Source organism: Lytechinus pictus, chromosome 11 (assembly GCF_037042905.1).
Source record: "Lytechinus pictus isolate F3 Inbred chromosome 11, Lp3.0, whole genome shotgun sequence".
Lineage (NCBI taxonomy): Eukaryota > Metazoa > Echinodermata > Echinoidea > Temnopleuroida > Toxopneustidae > Lytechinus > Lytechinus pictus.
Genome location: NC_087255.1, coordinates 13,056,718 through 13,074,363, shown reverse-complemented (window position 1 = coordinate 13,074,363; position 17,646 = coordinate 13,056,718). Strand labels below are relative to the sequence as shown.

General features: G+C 38.1%; 1 protein-coding gene across 1 annotated transcript; it reads right to left on the bottom strand.

Annotated features, from left to right (window-relative positions):
• Positions 1-3,695: 3,695 nt before the first annotated feature.
• LOC129271791 (angiopoietin-1 receptor-like) lies at positions 3,696-17,171 on the bottom strand. The gene is made up of 15 exons (XM_064106631.1): positions 16,910-17,171; positions 16,189-16,464; positions 15,401-15,535; positions 13,597-13,758; positions 12,194-12,331; positions 11,156-11,311; positions 10,382-10,513; positions 9,641-9,931; positions 8,824-9,141; positions 8,486-8,556; positions 7,604-7,841; positions 7,116-7,354; positions 6,660-6,750; positions 5,786-5,933; positions 3,696-5,404 (listed from the first exon to the last, which is right to left on the bottom strand). The coding sequence occupies exons 1-15, from the start codon at positions 17,169-17,171 to the stop codon at positions 5,338-5,340; spliced, it is 2,724 nt and encodes a 907-aa protein (XP_063962701.1). The 3' UTR covers positions 3,696-5,337.
• Between the last annotated feature and the right edge of the window lie 475 nt (positions 17,172-17,646).

Here is a 17,646-nt window from a genome sequence, read left to right as displayed (position 1 = left end):
ACACTTATCTGATTCAACAACTACTTAAACAAATCATTGAGCAGATATGACTGATTTAGATAAATAGCCAATCAGAGAAGAGGGGACATAAGGGCTCGGCAGAACTAACAACCAATCTGAGCGGAGGACAGAATGAGAAGACATCATTACATCAAATTAATTTTTCAGCCAATCAGAGCGAAGAAAAGACGACTTAACAAAGCATTGAAGACTGCTTTTAAGTATTCATTCAAAAACTAGGATGATCACATTGAATGTGATCATACATCATACATTGGGTACAGGGTCATTTCCGGTGTGAGTGAGTGATCTTTAGAAATGTAGTAATTAGGACCGAGACTATGACATCACACAATGTCACAAAAATATATATATAATTTTCCTGTTTGCTGTACCACTCCCGCGTATTATTATGGACATATGTCTTTATATCTCCGACAGTCCCCTTTTCTCCGTACATGCTATATCTGTCTTTGTACATCTGTCCGTCTCGCTTTATGTATTTATCTCAAAATTCTTTTTTTTTTCAAAAAAAGCAGTACTATAGTATACCTCCTAAGTTGAATTCATGTGTATAGATATTTTGTGTAAATGTTTAAACTGATGTTACTGTAGGAGCATGGAAAAGAGATTAGTGATTCGTTGATAACGTAAACAGAGGAACACTCTCACAAGTAAAGAGGCGCTTTACACAGAAGGTATGGCAATATGCCATTTTTTGGAAAGGGGGAGGGAGAGGGGGACATGCCTGCATTTGATATTGTTAATTCTCCATCATGCCATCAATAAGCTAGTAGTTCTCCCTCTTTCGTCTCTCTTCTTTCGGAATTAATGCAGATCAAAGGTTGTTTTCCTTAACCTTATTAATTTGGGCAAGTGCCCCCGCTCCCCTTCGTCCCCCGACGCGAAATTTCGCAAAGACTTTCAAAGCACTTGTAAAATGTGTCGCTATTTATTTTGTTTTCGCCGACGAAATTTTGCTGTATTTTGTAAAAATAGGTTATAAAAATTAGATGCATTTATTAGATTGTTACCATTGTCCTCTAATTAAGTGTTTTGATGCCAAATCTTCCGCATAATGGATATGATTTCCATTGTATACAAAAATGTCGAGCTTTAATTAATTAATTTGTTGTAATAGTTTTCTGTAATTTGAGTATTTTTTATATATTTTGTTCGTATGTATTTAATGATTTTAGTGAATGGATGCGTTCCAGAATTTCATCTTGGTTACTTTGAGATGGAAATGATAATTCAAATCGTTCAAGATGTCTTATTAGCAGTGGTTTGTGGCTATTATGAAAATTAGTCTATTCCATTCATTTTTAATTCCTGAAAATGCCGACATTCAACTACCATTATATACAGAATGAAGCGTGATCCCGCGAACCCTTGTCCGATTTACATACACTATAAGTGATGCTCGAAACCTGAAGGGAGAAAAAAAAATTGTTCGAATTTCGTGCAGATCTAGGGTGAGATGGGGTCAAAATACCCACTACCAAGTCAGGATATAAGATTAGGGCTATAGGACGTGTTCCACCCGTCGATTTTTCATTTATTTAGTAAGAAAAATTACATTTTTTCTGATTTTTTCTAACTCGCGTCTTCTGCAACATTATGCACCTAACGTGGTGATGGGGGGAAAAAGAGGATGTATGTTCAAAGCTTTTATCGACTTGTCAGTCCAATGTCATTGGCATGTACGCCATTTTTTTTCAAATCTGGCGCAATTGGCTTCACTATTTCTTTCTATGTTATACATGTAATAATTTATGGGTGATTTGAGGCGTTTGACTTATAAACTACGAAAGGAATGATGACTATTAGGAATATTAAGATAATACTTTACTTTTGATAGAATCTTCTGAAATATGTTATGTTTTTAATATATGTTAGGAAAATTTCGTATTATGATTATATAACCAGGAAGGCACACAGAGTAGAGGGTAAAACTGTTATGAAGTCGTTCAGTAATGACTTTTATTCAATTTTCTTCCAGTGGTATAATATTTCGTAAATTCATATCATAGCAAACAATACTCTATAGATGTTAGTAACAGTTTAATTTGTTTAGAGAAATGGTTATGACTACACATGGAATGTCAATGGTGAAAGAACAGGGTCGCGTCCGACCGTCTTCAAAAAAAGTTGTGATAGATTTGAATCAAATGTAGAATGGTCTATAGATTAATGTATCTTAATCCAGTCTCTTAACATTTGAGATTCAGTGTATTTTTCGTTTGAATTGAATCCATCGCCCCTTTTAGTGAGACGGGGGCCGAGGAATAACAAAAACAAAATCAGACCAAAAGGGCTGTGGAACGATTTTTTCATAGGGGGTGCTGGTTTGGAAGGAAAAAATGGCATGCAAGGCAAAAAAAAACGAAAAAAAGATTAACACTCGAAAATGAAAGTGATTCGGGTCAGGACAAACAAAATGAAGGTGATTTTGGTTCATATTTTCTAATCATACCTTCCTGATTTCCAGGGGGTGCTGCCTATGGTGAATAACGCACGCAGCACCCCAGGCAAATCGTGGGGGTGCTGCAGACCAAAAGTATATATGGATTTATTTTAGATAACTACAGCAACTACGTTATTTCTACTTGGATAAATATTGGTCTACATTCAGTATGCAGTAAAAAGTACACAAAAATGTATGATTTCATAAGACAAAACCTAATTTTTCTACGCGCATGCGAGAGAGGATATTAGCTCAGAAGGAGCGATATTAGCTCAGAAGGAGCGATATTAGCCAAATTTGTCTTGCAATCCAATGATATACAAAGTCGGTACGCCAACGCCCTTTGTTAATTCAAATCAATTCAATTAAAATTCAATTGATTAATAAATGATATGCAATATCAACATGATAAACATATTATTATTTTCCCTACTGAAGTTTTTATCAAAGATTTGACAAATAATTGCACAAGTGGACATGACTCTACATATCAGATATTAAACAAAAAGAATTTTACTATGGAATCATCTTCATTACCATGCAGGTCAACGCTTATATGCTCGAGGGGTGTGCTCTGCAGGCCAAAGATGCTTAGGCCGAGGAGGGAAGTTCTCAACTTGAGATACATTGACAGATACCGGGTTTACCGATTGCAGCGAAACTATATTCCAATTTAACAATTTTAATAGATATATATATATATTATTTGTATTTGTAAATATTTCAGAAAATATAAAACAGTAATTTTAATATGAAATTTCTTCAAATATATTTTGAATTTTTATAGTAAAATAAAGGTATATGAAATTATATGATTGAAAGTGTATACGATTCATTATTAAAGTTGCGTGATACAACATGTGAATGTCTGAAACAACGTTTTGGGGTGTGCCTGTGATCCAAGCTACATAGGGAAGTTAAGCGATGCAGAGGTTCGAGTCCTGGTCACGTCTTTCGGATGGTGACGCTAATTAAGGGTCGGTCCAGACATAGAAAGTCACTTGGTTCATACATGCTTGCAAAAACTTAGTTATACTTACACACACAGCATCAACATCTTCATCTTTATCTTCATCTTGGATATTTTGTTGCATCAAAATCATCCTTAATTCACAGCAAGCATTAATCATTGATGCTGAATAAACAATTGGCCTATCACTTTCTCATCTTCGCGGTATCAATTAGCTTGACCGTACTTTTTGTTCAATCTTGATAGATGTTCCAAGTTAGCCATGAGCGAGAATCTCTACATCATTTAATCATCATTCAGCCATAATCACCATCCTTTTCATCAAATTGAATCTAATCTTATTTCCAGTCTTTGGTTCCTTTCAATAAATTTGTCACGAATATGTAGATTCTGCGGTATCTGGATTTTCAGTATAGGCCTATATAGGAAGAGCAGAACTTTCTTGAGCGCGTTTAGCAAGTTGACATAGCTATAGGTGTAGAGCCCGTTTCATCTAGGTCGCATGCGTGTCCTTGCATTCTCAGCTATCAAGAGAGATTGTCCTATTACGCAACGGTAAGGACAGTTTCTCAGTCACATGCGATCTCGCCCAGCGATGACAGATGTCGCGTGCGATATACCTCAGATGACCTCAAGTTGAGGTCAGCCCAGTTTTGCATATGCGTGTCGCTTATCAGCAGAATCTGCCCTTGTAATGTAACAAAACAGCTGTGTCGCGTGCGACCTTCAAGCGAGGACAGATCTCTGTCGTGTGCGACCTCGCCTGACCGCAAGATGGGGACTGATCTGTTTGGCGTAATAATAATAATGATAATAACGGTATATTTACCCAGGGTTGCCACTTCAGTTCCGAAAACTGTTCTGCCAGCGGGCCCTGCTATTATTATTACCCGGCTAAGCTATAGGCTACCTATTCAGGTTACACAACTTTTTGAGGAATTACTTCCTGCCTTTACCCATTCACCTCACCTGGGTCGAGTGCAGCACACTGTGGGTGAATTCCTTGCTGAAGGAAATTACGCCATGGCTGGGATTTGAACCCACGACCCTCTGTTTCAAAGTCCGGATACTAATCCACTGGGCCAAGACGCTGTCATAGGTCTCGCTCATGAAAGGGAAAGTGTGATACAGCAGCAGGGAACTCCCTGATAGGACAGACCAAGGAGTTAAAGACGCTCAATCGTTTGCGGCGTTGCCCGGCGAGGACAAATCTCTATACCAGTGACCTCGCCTGACCTCAACCTAAGGACAGATCTGTATTCTCATTTTGCAAAAGTCCAGGGTCTAGCTCGCCTGTCAACAGAATCTGACCTTGAGTTATATAACATCAAAGACAGACGCTCAGTCGCGCTTAGCCCCCTGGCTGAACCTTTAATAGCCCAGGACGAAAAGTTGTTCTTGGGAGAAATTCGGTAAGAATATAGCTCCCAAGAAAAGTTGGTGATATCAATATGAGAGGATAGATTTTTCAGGACGAGTCATTGAGGCCCGTTGCCTAAAAGCGCCATTATAATTTGTCCATCCAATGGTTACTAGCATGGTTAACTACCATGAATACAGTGCTCAACAGCCATTTAAAATATATCTTTAAAAATGACAATTTTATCTTGTTACATGCACATGCCTATAAATCGGCAGGGTATCGTACAGATGTAAACGTCAAAGCGGAACCTTGGTTGAAATAGAGGCATCTGTACGCATTCCTGAAGGCTTTTTACCTCTCGCTGCACAATGATATGGAAGTCAACATTTAATAAATATTGTCAAAGATCGGAGGATATGCATGAAAATCCATTAGTGTTTAATCGTCATCTGTATGAGTAATGCCCATTTTTACATCTCGCTCACCAGACGTCAAAAACTGGAGGAACTGAAAGTGTCCTAATTGTGCCGCTTTAATTTACTCCTGTACTTCTAAATTTTTTAAAGTCATAACTGGCTCTGTTGTTTGAATCTTTCTCCTTCGCCTGGAAAGTTAAAAGAGAAATGAAATCAAATCAAATTTCTTCGTATTGTAATTTCACATGTTTTTTTTTCTTCTTCTTTGTAATAATCTGCCTCCTTCAATCCTGAAGATTCGTGCAGATGAAAAGAAATACTGGCTTATGTATCACACCTACAAACGAACTTATGTACAATCACAATAATTCTGACTCAGACAAACATTAACTTTTAAATAATGAAAAACACCCTTTTTCACTATGACAACGAACCGGCCAGGTTGGACTAAACCCATGAATATACAAGAGAAAACATGACAAACATGATAAAGGCTAAAGGTACAAAGTAAAGTGGCTACTCAAACGGAAAGCGTTCCGCTTCCATTCAATGCGCTATCATCCCATTACCTTCTATAGACGATGATACCGATGATGAGAAGGCCGATGAGAATCAAGGCAATCCCGGCAAGTATACCAGATAGATACCTTGGATATTTCCTCCGATTGCTCGAGTCAGGAACATCGTCAATGTTTTTGTCGGGGACATTCACCAGTCCTGCAAGTAGTAACAGGTTGATTCTTGAAAAACTTATTTTTATGAGAGATTCATTTCTCCTGCTATAACGGCTCCGTAACATAAAGCTTGAAGATTAATCATGGGGGTGATGTTTCTGATTGATGATATTAATTATTTTGACATCAATCGTAATAATCAGCCCCACGATCAGTCGCTAAGCTTTATGTTAAGGGCCACTAGTTACCTATTTGATGTAATCACGTTGCCTATCTTTAACGTGATTTGTTACAATATATAAAATCAAATCTCTATCAGGTGTCTTAAGAAGTATTTTGGGATGTTATTATTTCTGCACCAATGTAGGTATGCTGTTTTTTTATTATGACCTACATAATACAATGAAGATATGTAACGAAAACCTAGCACTGGACCATTCATAGCACAGGCGGGATATCCCAAACTATGTGGAATGTTTGTTAAAGCCTCGTGCTCTTTGGATGCATGGAATGATAAGATAAAACAAATAATGCACCGGCGGTTATCTCCTAAATTCAAATTCATATACAATTGACATTCAATTCAATCAATGACGATTGCATTTTAATCAGATTCTAGTAGAATGACAGAATGCTTGAACAGTCTCTGCTCTATTCTATGACCGGTACGTGTTTCGCTGATACTACTTTTGGCTCCAGGCACTGGCCACCTCCATCATTCTATAAAGTAACAAAATGCTCCTCAAACAAACGGATTTTCTGTACTTACTCTGTTCTTGAGGATAATGTCGATATACCAATGTTTGGGTGTATACCTCGTGAGACCACGAACCTTTACCGGCTCCGTTTATGACACGAACCTAGATAGTAAATAGAGAACAACAACCACAGGGGTTATGATACAGTCTACCAAAAATGGCAATAACATGGTCAATGCCAAAAGGAAATGTCATGTAGATGTTTGAGCAGGGAAGGCGTCGTTTGAGGACCATGACTAAAAATGTAACTTAGTTCAGAAAACTTTATGAAAATGACATCGATGACGGTAATTTTAATAATTTGAATCAACTGTAAAAGGCTATCCCTTGTTGAAATATGAATAATTTCCTCATGGCCATCTTAGTTTCTGGACGCGTAATTTTACATAGTAGTAGGAAAGTCATAAAATTTGGGGGCATTGTGAACAAATATGGATAGAAGCTTGTTAGTAAGGTTGTGTACGTACCTGAATCGAGAAGTTTGTTTTCTGCCATAAGTTGTTGATGGAATAATCCACCTCCCTCTCACTTGACTCTACAGCAATGACTTTGCCCATTTTATCTGGTCTAGGATATGTTCTTCTGTACAGTATTTCATATCCGCTGATGTTCTGACATGGTTGTGTTGAGTTCAGGATGGACCAGTGTAGGGTCACCGCTGAGGGCGTGACACCCGTAACCTTAAGATCTTTAGGAGCAGGGACAACTGTATATTTTTTGGAAAGACAGAAATATTTTGTAAGAGATAGGTGAGGTTGGGAGTGAAAAGGAAGAACAAATTAAGAGATATAAACTAAAAAAAAATCATGATATCAACTCAGATTTTCCCCAAAAAAGCTATCAGAAAATGTCTACCAACTTAATAAACATCCGAAACTCTATAACTCCAGTCTACTTATTAAAAAATAAAACAAACAATAATATTTTCCCTGACCTCAGAAGCCATACACCTTACCTTCTGCAGTTGTCTGAGCGTTGACCGGCTCACTGAACGCGCTGTGAGAAAATTTATTCGATGCTCCTATGCGAATGACGTATTCGGTACAGACTTCAAGGTCAGCGATGGTGTACATTGGTGGATCAGCGAACGGCACGTCAAGCTGCGTTTCGTTGTCTTGGGAATCTCTTTTGGAGTATACGATCGTGAAGGTTTGGAATCCACCTCGACATCGGGCTTTGCTCTCTGCAGGTTTCTGGACAATAATATATAAGAAATTCTATTTTATGATATCCAATGTCACGTCAATTCCACTGTTTCAATGGTCTGTAAAGTAAAATGTGTGACCACTATTTCTGCATGTTTAGAAGCAACGTAATGAACTCAGAATCATCATGCTCGGGGGCAGCCAAACAGGGGGCAGGAGCGACGTGCTTAAGCACCTCATTTTTTCAGCAATCATTTACAAAAAAAAAACATGAAAATTACCATCAAACTACTATGATTTTATGACCCCTTAATAATAATAACGGCATATTTACCCAGGGTAGCCACTTCAGTTCCGAAAACTGTTCTCACAGCGGGCCCCTTCCCACATTTTCGACCCCCCCCCCTCACACACACACACACACCCCACCCACACTTTTATTTTCGCCCAGGGTCCCCGATTCTCCCGAAACTTCACGTTTGATAATGACCAAGGTAACTACGTAGAGCCAATCCCAATGCGTGTACAATTACAATATAGGCCTAAGTATTTCTGAATGACGCAAGGAATTGTTTGGTCCACAACTTCAGCTATGTAATAAAATATACTGATCATGGGAGGGGTATAACTATACTTGTTTCATACGAAATAAATCTTTTAACATACTCTGGCAAAATTATTAAAACATGTACCTCCCAAGTCAGCTCAATCTGACTCGCTGCAGTTGAGATCACCGTCAAGTTGAAAGAACGGATATTTGGACCTGCATTGTAAACAAAATCAGTAATAACTGACCTAACTTTAAAAATGTATTATACATAACAACCACATTTTTACATTTTTCACATTCCAAATTTCAGTTTCTGGTTAATTCTCTTGGCAAAAACGGTCAATATAAATACAGAATAGGCATTTCGTCTAAACTTCATATAAATGAATGTTTCTGACAAACTTCATTTCACTTCTCGCCTAAACAATCAATCAATCAACATTTTCGCACCCCCCCCCCCCGCCTTAACTATAAACTTACGTTCGCAATGCGTTGTCACTCTAATAGCCGGACCCGGTAAACCGATTCCATCTGATCCGGCTCGAACTCCGGCAACTGCAAACTCATAATCTGTATCCGACCGCAACCCGGTAATCGACGCGGTAAGGTACTGATCCGGGGTCACACTAACTGCTTCCATCCACTCATCCGGTGACGTCATATTGTGGTATACGACTATGTATTCAGTTAGAGGGACATCTCCCTCATCTATATCTGGTTGCCATGGTTCCCATTCAACAGTGATCTCGTGCGTGCCGATGAACGTAACTTCTAATGGCTTGGAAATGACTGGTAAATCTGAATATGAAAATAAAGACAGGTGTCACTATTTTGGAATTCCATGTTGCGATAATATTTGATCATTTGCGAGCATAAAATTAATGAAAGACATCATGATCTGCAAAGGATTTTCGCCAGGACATTAAAATAATGAATAATAGCATAGCTTTTCGAATATGATATTACGATAATAGCGTGCTCAATATTGAGGTTTTCTTGTCAAAGATTATTGAATGATTTTTTTTTCATATAGCAAGACGTCACTTGTGACTTATCAGCAACAGAGTTGACGCCAACAGAAAAAGGTAAGTGTTAGTTAAAAGCATAATATATTTCGCGTAAATCCAATCATCTCCGATTTGCATTTTATGATATCTAAAAGTTCATTATTGTATCAAAAGGAAGCATCCTTTTTACATGTTTAAGAAATACATTTTGATCAAACCCAATCATGTCCCTCCTACATTTTATCTACACCTTATCACATGTATCAGCTAACTTAACAACTTCCTCTTACCGTAAGTACTTGATTCCACTTCCAGAATGGCGATCTGACTCTCCTCGGCTAACAGGCACGAAAACACCTCTCCTTCCTCGATCGCCGCGACATCGAAGACAATGACGGTCTCTGAACCGGTAACCGCCACGCTCCGGGATACGATACCGGTAGCGGTACTGCTCGATTTGCCAAGATCACTGGTCAGATAAATAGTGTCAAAACTCGGCGGAGGATTCCCATAGACATGGCATGTAATGTTGGACGGTTGGCCAGGGTTCACCTTAGGGTTGGTGGTAATCCGAGACACTCCTAAGATGGAAATTATTTGGATGAACATGGATACATAACTTCTTAATTTTAAAAATGTTGTGATTATTATGATAATGCGCAATTTTGGTTGTCATTGACGTATTCCTGCATCAACCATGCTAGTTGATAATCAAGGCTTCACATCAGTTATTCATCTCAATACCTGCACATATAGAGCAGACTCAGATCATCATGATCATGGAGCTATTTTGTAGAAATATCCGTGCTTCCACCTCCCTGACCTTGATCCGTGCCTGTACTCTAGGCTCATAGTACATTTTGTTCATGAACAGAAAATATTTCAGAGATTCCTGATTCATTTTGATCATGTTAATTTAAATCTTTGGTATAACTCGGCCAGGGATCGAACCCATGACCTCCCGTTCATGAAGCGGGCACTGTACCACTGAGCCACTATCAGGACTAAAGTCACATGAACCTCGTACATACCTCGTACGCAGTTTGGTGGCAACCAATTCTTGAGGCACTTTCCATTGCAGCGTCCAAGTTTCAGATCACAAGCCTCTTCATCACAATGACATTCCTGGGAGCAGTTGAAACCGTAGGACAACCCTTTACATGCTAATATTTTTAAAGTAATACAATAAAACCATAATGTTACCTTAAACAAAATTCCAGTGAACCGGGGAATCACATGTTCAAGAATAATCCTAGCATCTCCTCAAACATCACCATATTTGATAAGAGAGTTGTCAATATTGCACTTGAGTGATGTTTTTAGTGTCATTAACTGGTTTTGGTCGTGCAGCGTCACGAAGAATAGATAGATTTACCCATGCATATGGATTGGCCTAACATAATTCAACCATGTCAGCTATATTTAAAGAAAACATAATAATAAAAGTCTTACAGACTCTCTGTTAATGAAAACAAACATTTATAAGAATTTATTTTTACCCCCCCCCCCCTCAATATTTAATTAGCCATATTAAAGTTTTTAGATGCTGTGTTTCGTATTGTTTCTTTTTACATCATTTATGTACCTTTTAGCGGGTAAAATAATGGAGTTGGCATAATTTTTGCATTTTGCATGCACGATGCATCCAAACAAGAAGAGTGAGGACAATCAAGTCCTTAGGATGATATTTCACATGTTTGGAATGATCTTGCGAAAAAGTCGAATGTTAACTCTAAACTCGGAGTGAGTCTACGGAAAGGCGAAGGAAACATTCAATTTGAGATGAGGGGGCGCTTCATCCAAACCTTGGCACTCGGGTGTCCCGTCGTAGGTGGCAAAGTTCCTGGCGCAGAGTCCGTTTTGACACTCCCCCGTCGATTTGTTGCATGGTGCCTCGTTCAGACAGTGACATTTAAAAGTGCAGTCCTCGCCGTAATAATCGGCTTCACAAACATCGGCAACTGAATGACCCAAGAGAAAAGGATTACGGTCTTGTAATGATTGTTTCACGAAGATGATTTTGGCAGATTAGTTAGATGAATACACAACAAACCATTGTTGACTTGCTAAATGGAACTCATTAAATCAAGCTGCTACATCTAAAAAAAAATTGACAGTCATTGTCACTATCATGGCCAAGTATGTTCTGGCAAATGTATCCACTTTTAACGTACAAAGACCCCGTCTGAGGAAATGTTTAATTTACTCTAAACTTCTACTAAGTGAACCATCCCTCTCCCAATCTCCCTCACCACCTTTTCTCCCCCCCCCCTCCCCGTCTCCACACCCCCCCCCCCTCCTCTCTCTCTCTGAATTTATCTCCCGCTTTCTTTATATATTCTCTCCCCTTCTCCCCCCCCCCTTCTTTCCCCCACCTCTCTCTCTCTCTCTCTCTCTCTCTGTCAAGACTTATTTCTTTTACCTACTGACATATTGCTTTTACCAAATGATGAACTCCCCATACTACGTTAACGAGCTTTTCAGAAAAGAACAACTCCAAATTTTCGTTTTCACGCCCCTCCCCTCGTGATGTGTTTCAACTACGTTATAGCCCCCCAATTATCCCCCCAAAAGTATATATATTATTGTTATTATTATTATAATGATAATAGTGATAATAATCATTAATAATGAATAAATTAATTAATTAATTAATCAATTAATTAATTAATTAATTAATAAATGAATGAATAAATTAATAAATAAAATAAATAAATTATCCAAATAAATTGATAAGTAAATAAATGATAAATAGATTTAAAAAAATAAATATTTAACTCAAGTAAAGAATGATTTTAGATTGAAACAATAAAAAAAAGAAAAGTAAGTCATTTTATTCTTACTTTGACAGTTTTCTCCGGACCATCCTGGAGAACATTCCCGTGTTTGACCCAGACATTCCCCGGTGTAGATGTTACACATGTCTGACGCACAATGACACCTTTCAGTGCATCCGGCTCCGAACTCACCGTTGAAACAAGCTTCAAGAAAATATGGCAGCGGTGGGATTAATTCCTAAATTAATTCCTTAAATTGATTCCTTCACATTCCCACTTTATGCTTACAATGTGCAATGTTTTGTTTTATTAATAGGACATGGATAAGGCAAGAAATATTGTTCAATTTCTTTCTTGATTTTTTTTTTTGCTTTGAAATTCATGACTGACTTCGTCGTTTGTCACGAATGTTCTTTAAACTCATTTCAACGCTCTCGTTGCCCCATCCACTTGCTCTTAGTCCAACATGTTCAAATCGGATGAATTTGAGAATAGCTTAATTGCCATTCTTGTACATTGTTTCACTGTCAAGATTGTCACATTGTCAAGATTTTTCTTAAAGGAGAATGAAACTCTTGGAGCAAGTTAGCTTTTGTGAAAGCAGAAAAATCAAAGAATAAGATCAACAAAAGTTTGAGTAAAATAGGACTAGCAATAGAAGAGTTATGAGCATTTGAATGTCGAGATCACTAATGCTATGGAGATCCTCCCATTGGCAATGCGACCAAGATCTATGATGTCACAGATGAACAACTCTCCCCTTTTGGACACTGAAATTATACCCCAAAACATCTCTTTTTGCTCATTCTAATCATATGACAAACGATTCATCAATGATATAATGTTGTGAAACATCTGTACTTTTCCTCTCATAAAGAGGACACCTCACCTTGTGATAGCTAAAAGTGAGAATATAAGTGAAATTAGTACTAAAGTAATGAGGGAGTTGTACGTGTGTGACATCACAGATCTTGGTCGCATTGCCAATGGGAGGATCTGCATGGCATTAGTGATCTCAATATTCAAATGCTCATAACTTTTTTATTATTCATTCAATCTTACTCAAACTTTCAACAGTATGTTTCTTTGATTTTCTAATTGATATGGATTCAGCTGGGTTCAAGGGTTTCATTCTCCTTTAATCAACAATAAAATTTCAATAACACCTACAAAAACGGATTTGATTGGGGAACTAAAATCACTTAAGCTCAACCTTATACCAAAACATCATACAAATATGTAGAATATATTTCCGTAAGTCAACATCAAAGAAAACAATAGCTTCGGTGTATCGCAAATCATCAGTGAGGTTAATGTTACAAGTCACCACGGCAAAACCTTCTTGCAAACCGACCAAATCTATTACGTTATTTCAATGACATACGATCAGTCGGTTTGGAGTCGATTTCGTTGATGTGACTGTAGCATCTCGATAAACAGATTAAGATGGCCAAGCATCGGGTACTCACCAACTCTACAACTGAGACCTTTGGAGCCGAGATCACAGGAGCACCCGAAGGGATCTGGAAGGCAGAACAACGCTCCTCGACACTGGTAGTCGCGATCCGTCTTGTAGGAACACCGGAACTCGCAGTTGAGTCCGAACCGATTCCCTCCTCCTGGGTTACAAACTTCAAGAAAAATGTAGATTTTTTTTTTTCAAAGCATGCAGAACTAAGCCAGTTCGGATCATTCAAATTCAAATTCAAATTCATTTATTTCACTTCCATCAAACAAAAACAAATTGTATACCATATATAAAACATAAATATTTGTATCCGTTGCAAACAAAATTAATTATACATATGTAGTGAAAAAAAAACACTTAGACGATTTGGGCAACACATTGTAGGTTTTAAATATATATACTATTTTTCAATAGAAATTAAATTAAGATGGAAATGGAGGGACCCACTAAAAAGCAATGCTTGTACAATGTGGGCCCCTCAAGAAATAGATAACACAACAAATAACAAAATAACAAAGTATAAATACAGATAATCAAATGAGAAAAGAATGAATAAATGAGAGGGAAATACTCACAAAATAAATACAAAGTAATAAAAAATATACAGTTTGGTGAAGGACAAAACAACCCGTCCTAAAAATATCTACCCTTCCCACCCCCCCCCCAGAAAAACTTGAGAAGAAAAAAAAAGGGAAAAAGGGGGAGAATGCCCTGAGTAGATGGATGGGTGCTGCTGTACGTAGATAGAACACATGCCGTCGTGGACTCAAGCAAACTGGATTCAATGATGTGTATAAGAGGAGAAAAAATATATAAAATAACCTGGAAAGAATATAATGCACGAAAAATGTGATTGATGCCGTTAAACAAATAACCGGTAGGAATGCGGATAAGCGGACTGGAGAGGAGAAAATAGAGGAGAGGATAGACACAATAATGAGCACATCTGAGAAGGACTTGTGTCAGATTTTTTTAATAAAAAAAGGATAATAATTTTATGTTTTAATTTTAGTTTAAAGTAATAATGATGATGACTTGACATAATAATGATGATGACTTGACAGAAATGATGAATTAAAATTAATTTGGGAGTATATTATAAGGTTTTAATAGAGATAATTTGAATTTAGTCTTAAAAGAGTTCAAAGATTTTGCATTTGTTATATCATTATGAAGTGAGTTCCATAACTTCGGTCCATCGTATATAAATGTGTTCTGAGCCCGCAAAGTTCTTAAAAGTGGTAAATGAAATTCACCCAATCGCCTTGTTGGATAGTTGTGAATGGATTGATTTTTTGGAAACATTGAATTGAATACATTTGGGAGGTTGTTGTTGTTATAGTTATACATAAACTTGTTTCAGATGCTTCAGATAGAGCTAACCACGCCAATGAAGGCGATCCTGATCAGATTAAACGTAAGCTCAACATTATAGTAGATGCCATTCCAGAAATTATCATGTCTGCATGTGGAGTAAAGGGGCATTTTGAGTCCGCCAGTCCAAAAGGTAGGTGATTAAAGAAAAGACGTATTCAAATTATAACTTAGCCCATAATCTTTGAGATCTATAAGCTTGACACACAGCGTGAGTAACCCCTTCTGCCTTTGTAGGGTCTAGGCTTGCAAGCTGCTAGCATCTGACAATGCTTGATATGATAAAAACAAACATCCATAACAATAAAATAAGAGAGACTTTTTTTTTCTTTCAGTGCGGCCTTTCCCTTCTTACATTTTAGGTTTGGACTAAAGATGGTCCCCACCCCTACCTAATGTTCAAAGATCATGTCCTTTGTTGGCTTGCTTACTTGTGAGGCAGTTTGATCCTATGAAGCCGTTGGGGCAGACGCACATTCCTGATTTATCGTCACAGACTCCGCCATTGTAGCACTTGTCGCATACTCCTTCGCAGTCCGGAGGTCCCCATCTGTTTGGCGGGCAAGCTGTGTGCGTAAGAATTCACCAACGCTTATAAGCCGATCGTCATTATAAATACGGAGGAGTGAAATTATATTTTACCATCCATAACAATGTATATTTTATAAGAATCGTCGGCGAGAAGTTTGTAGGTTTTCAATTTGGATTACAAAGGCCAATGGTATGTATACATGTAAGTGTTCGTTCGTGACAATACTTTCCATCCCAGATGCTTGAGAAGGATGCTAAATATCTCATTGACATAGAAGGACCACATAGAAAATGAAGAAGTGCATGAGCAATTAGCAAAAGTTGCTTAATTAAATAATTACAAAACGAAGGCGGACATGGTTGTGTCACGTCCTAAAGGCGCCAGAAAACAAATTTGTCATGACGGCCCTCGTCTTGGAAACGAAAGGACGGAAGGGGAGAGTGAGACCATCTCTAACATGGTGGAGAACAATCACGAGGGACAAATACAGAATGGAACGAAGCAGGACCTATCGCCAAGGCCCAAGGATCAACTCAAGTGGTGGACTCTTGCGTGGATGGAATGAACTAAGGTCTAAGGAAATGGCCTGTTAAAGGGTCTAAGAAAATGGCATGTGAAAGGTTCACCCTCCTTATCTGAACTTGCTACGGCTGTATGAATGAAATAATTTAGGAAATGTTACCTCACCTCTAACAATAAGTCTGAAGAATCCTCCCTTTGCCCGATCTCTCTCCCCCTCGTAGTAGACCTCGTAGATACCATCATCCTGTACTGTAACCGGTCTATCTATCCGGTAGGTCGTCCGGTTGTTCTGTGACTCGACTGGCTTACTCCCGTTGAATCGCCATTGGGTGATGGCACCCGGTTGTTCGGATCGTCTTACGACGGTCATCGCTATCTCGACACCGACCTCGCCGATGCTGACGGTCCGGGTGAACGCGTCGGCGACCGGGATAAGCTTTGCTGCAAAAAGAATACATACAATGAAAATTGTTTTTTTTTCTTCATTATTTATTAAAATGTGATGATGCTGTAATCAATCGAACGGAGACTTGTGTCTTGAGAGTCCATAGAATATCACGAATATAGTTCTAGACGTAAGCCTTTATACTTCCGATCAACAAAGATTCACTTCTGTTTCTTACCGACCTACACGGTGTACACCTAGGATGCTTATATCAAGTGCACACATAGTAACTAATTCAAGAAAGCATAAGGCGTTTCCACTTATTTGAATGTAGGATAAATGAGCACTGCCGATTAAATACCTTGCTCATGGACATAGGTGCCGTGGTCAGACTCCTTAACTCTCGGCCAAGGCACCTCCACAGATTAATAAATGATAATATCACTCATATCGGTGCCTTTGATTTTAAGTAAGCCTACCCGACAAGGATCCCAAACTTACCGTCGGACCGTATAAAGAAACTCAAGACGGATGTCGGATCCCTATCTGCTTTGGTTCCTCGACAGTAGAACACCCCGTACGCTTGGTCTTTCATCGCACCTCTAAACTTGACGACCTGAAGGTCATCTTGATTCTTGCTGTGTGAAACCGATGATGGTAGTTCGGTTTCGTTTGATCGGGCTGAGATGTAGCGACCGAACTCAAGAGTCGCATCCGAATCGACTAAGCTCCGGTAGCACTGGTATTCGACCCGCTCCTGCATATCCGGATTCCGAAAATTGATTGAGAAGCCAATCAGATGAACCACTTCGCCTGAATAGGATGAATCCTAGTATAAGTCAATTTCAAGTATAATTCATTTCAATATTTTCATTAATAAATGTTCTTTGCGATGTTTATATCAACCATGTTTACTGAATGACTGACAGATTGCATTTTGAGGACAAAAAGTGACATAGTATTGCTAGACTGAAATAGAAAAAGGGATACAATGTAGATACATAGACTGATAGATGGATAGATAGAAAAAAAAGTCGATGTATAATTTAAATAGATAGATATATAGATAGATGGATGGAATAAAAAAAAACGAACATTTAAAAAAGAAAGAAAGATATAAAGAAGAAAGAAAGAAAGAAAGAAAGAAAAAAGAAAGAAAGAAAGGAACGGTAAAAGGGAAAGAAAATGAAAAATGAAAGAAGAAAGGAAAAATAAAGAATAAAAAAGAAAAAATGTGA

Excerpts from the sequence above, each read along its gene's own strand:
- LOC129271791 (XM_064106631.1), bottom strand. The coding sequence starts at position 17,171 with ATGCAGGAGCGGGTCGAATACCAGTGCTACCGGAGCTTAGTCGATTCG. Across the intron at positions 12,332-13,596 it reads AGGTCTCAGTTGTAGAGTTG|CTTGTTTCAACGGTGAGTTC; the intron begins GTGAGTACCCGA and ends ATTTTCTTGAAG. Across the intron at positions 6,751-7,115 it reads AAACAAACTTCTCGATTCAG|GTTCGTGTCATAAACGGAGC; the intron begins GTACGTACACAA and ends TTTACTATCTAG.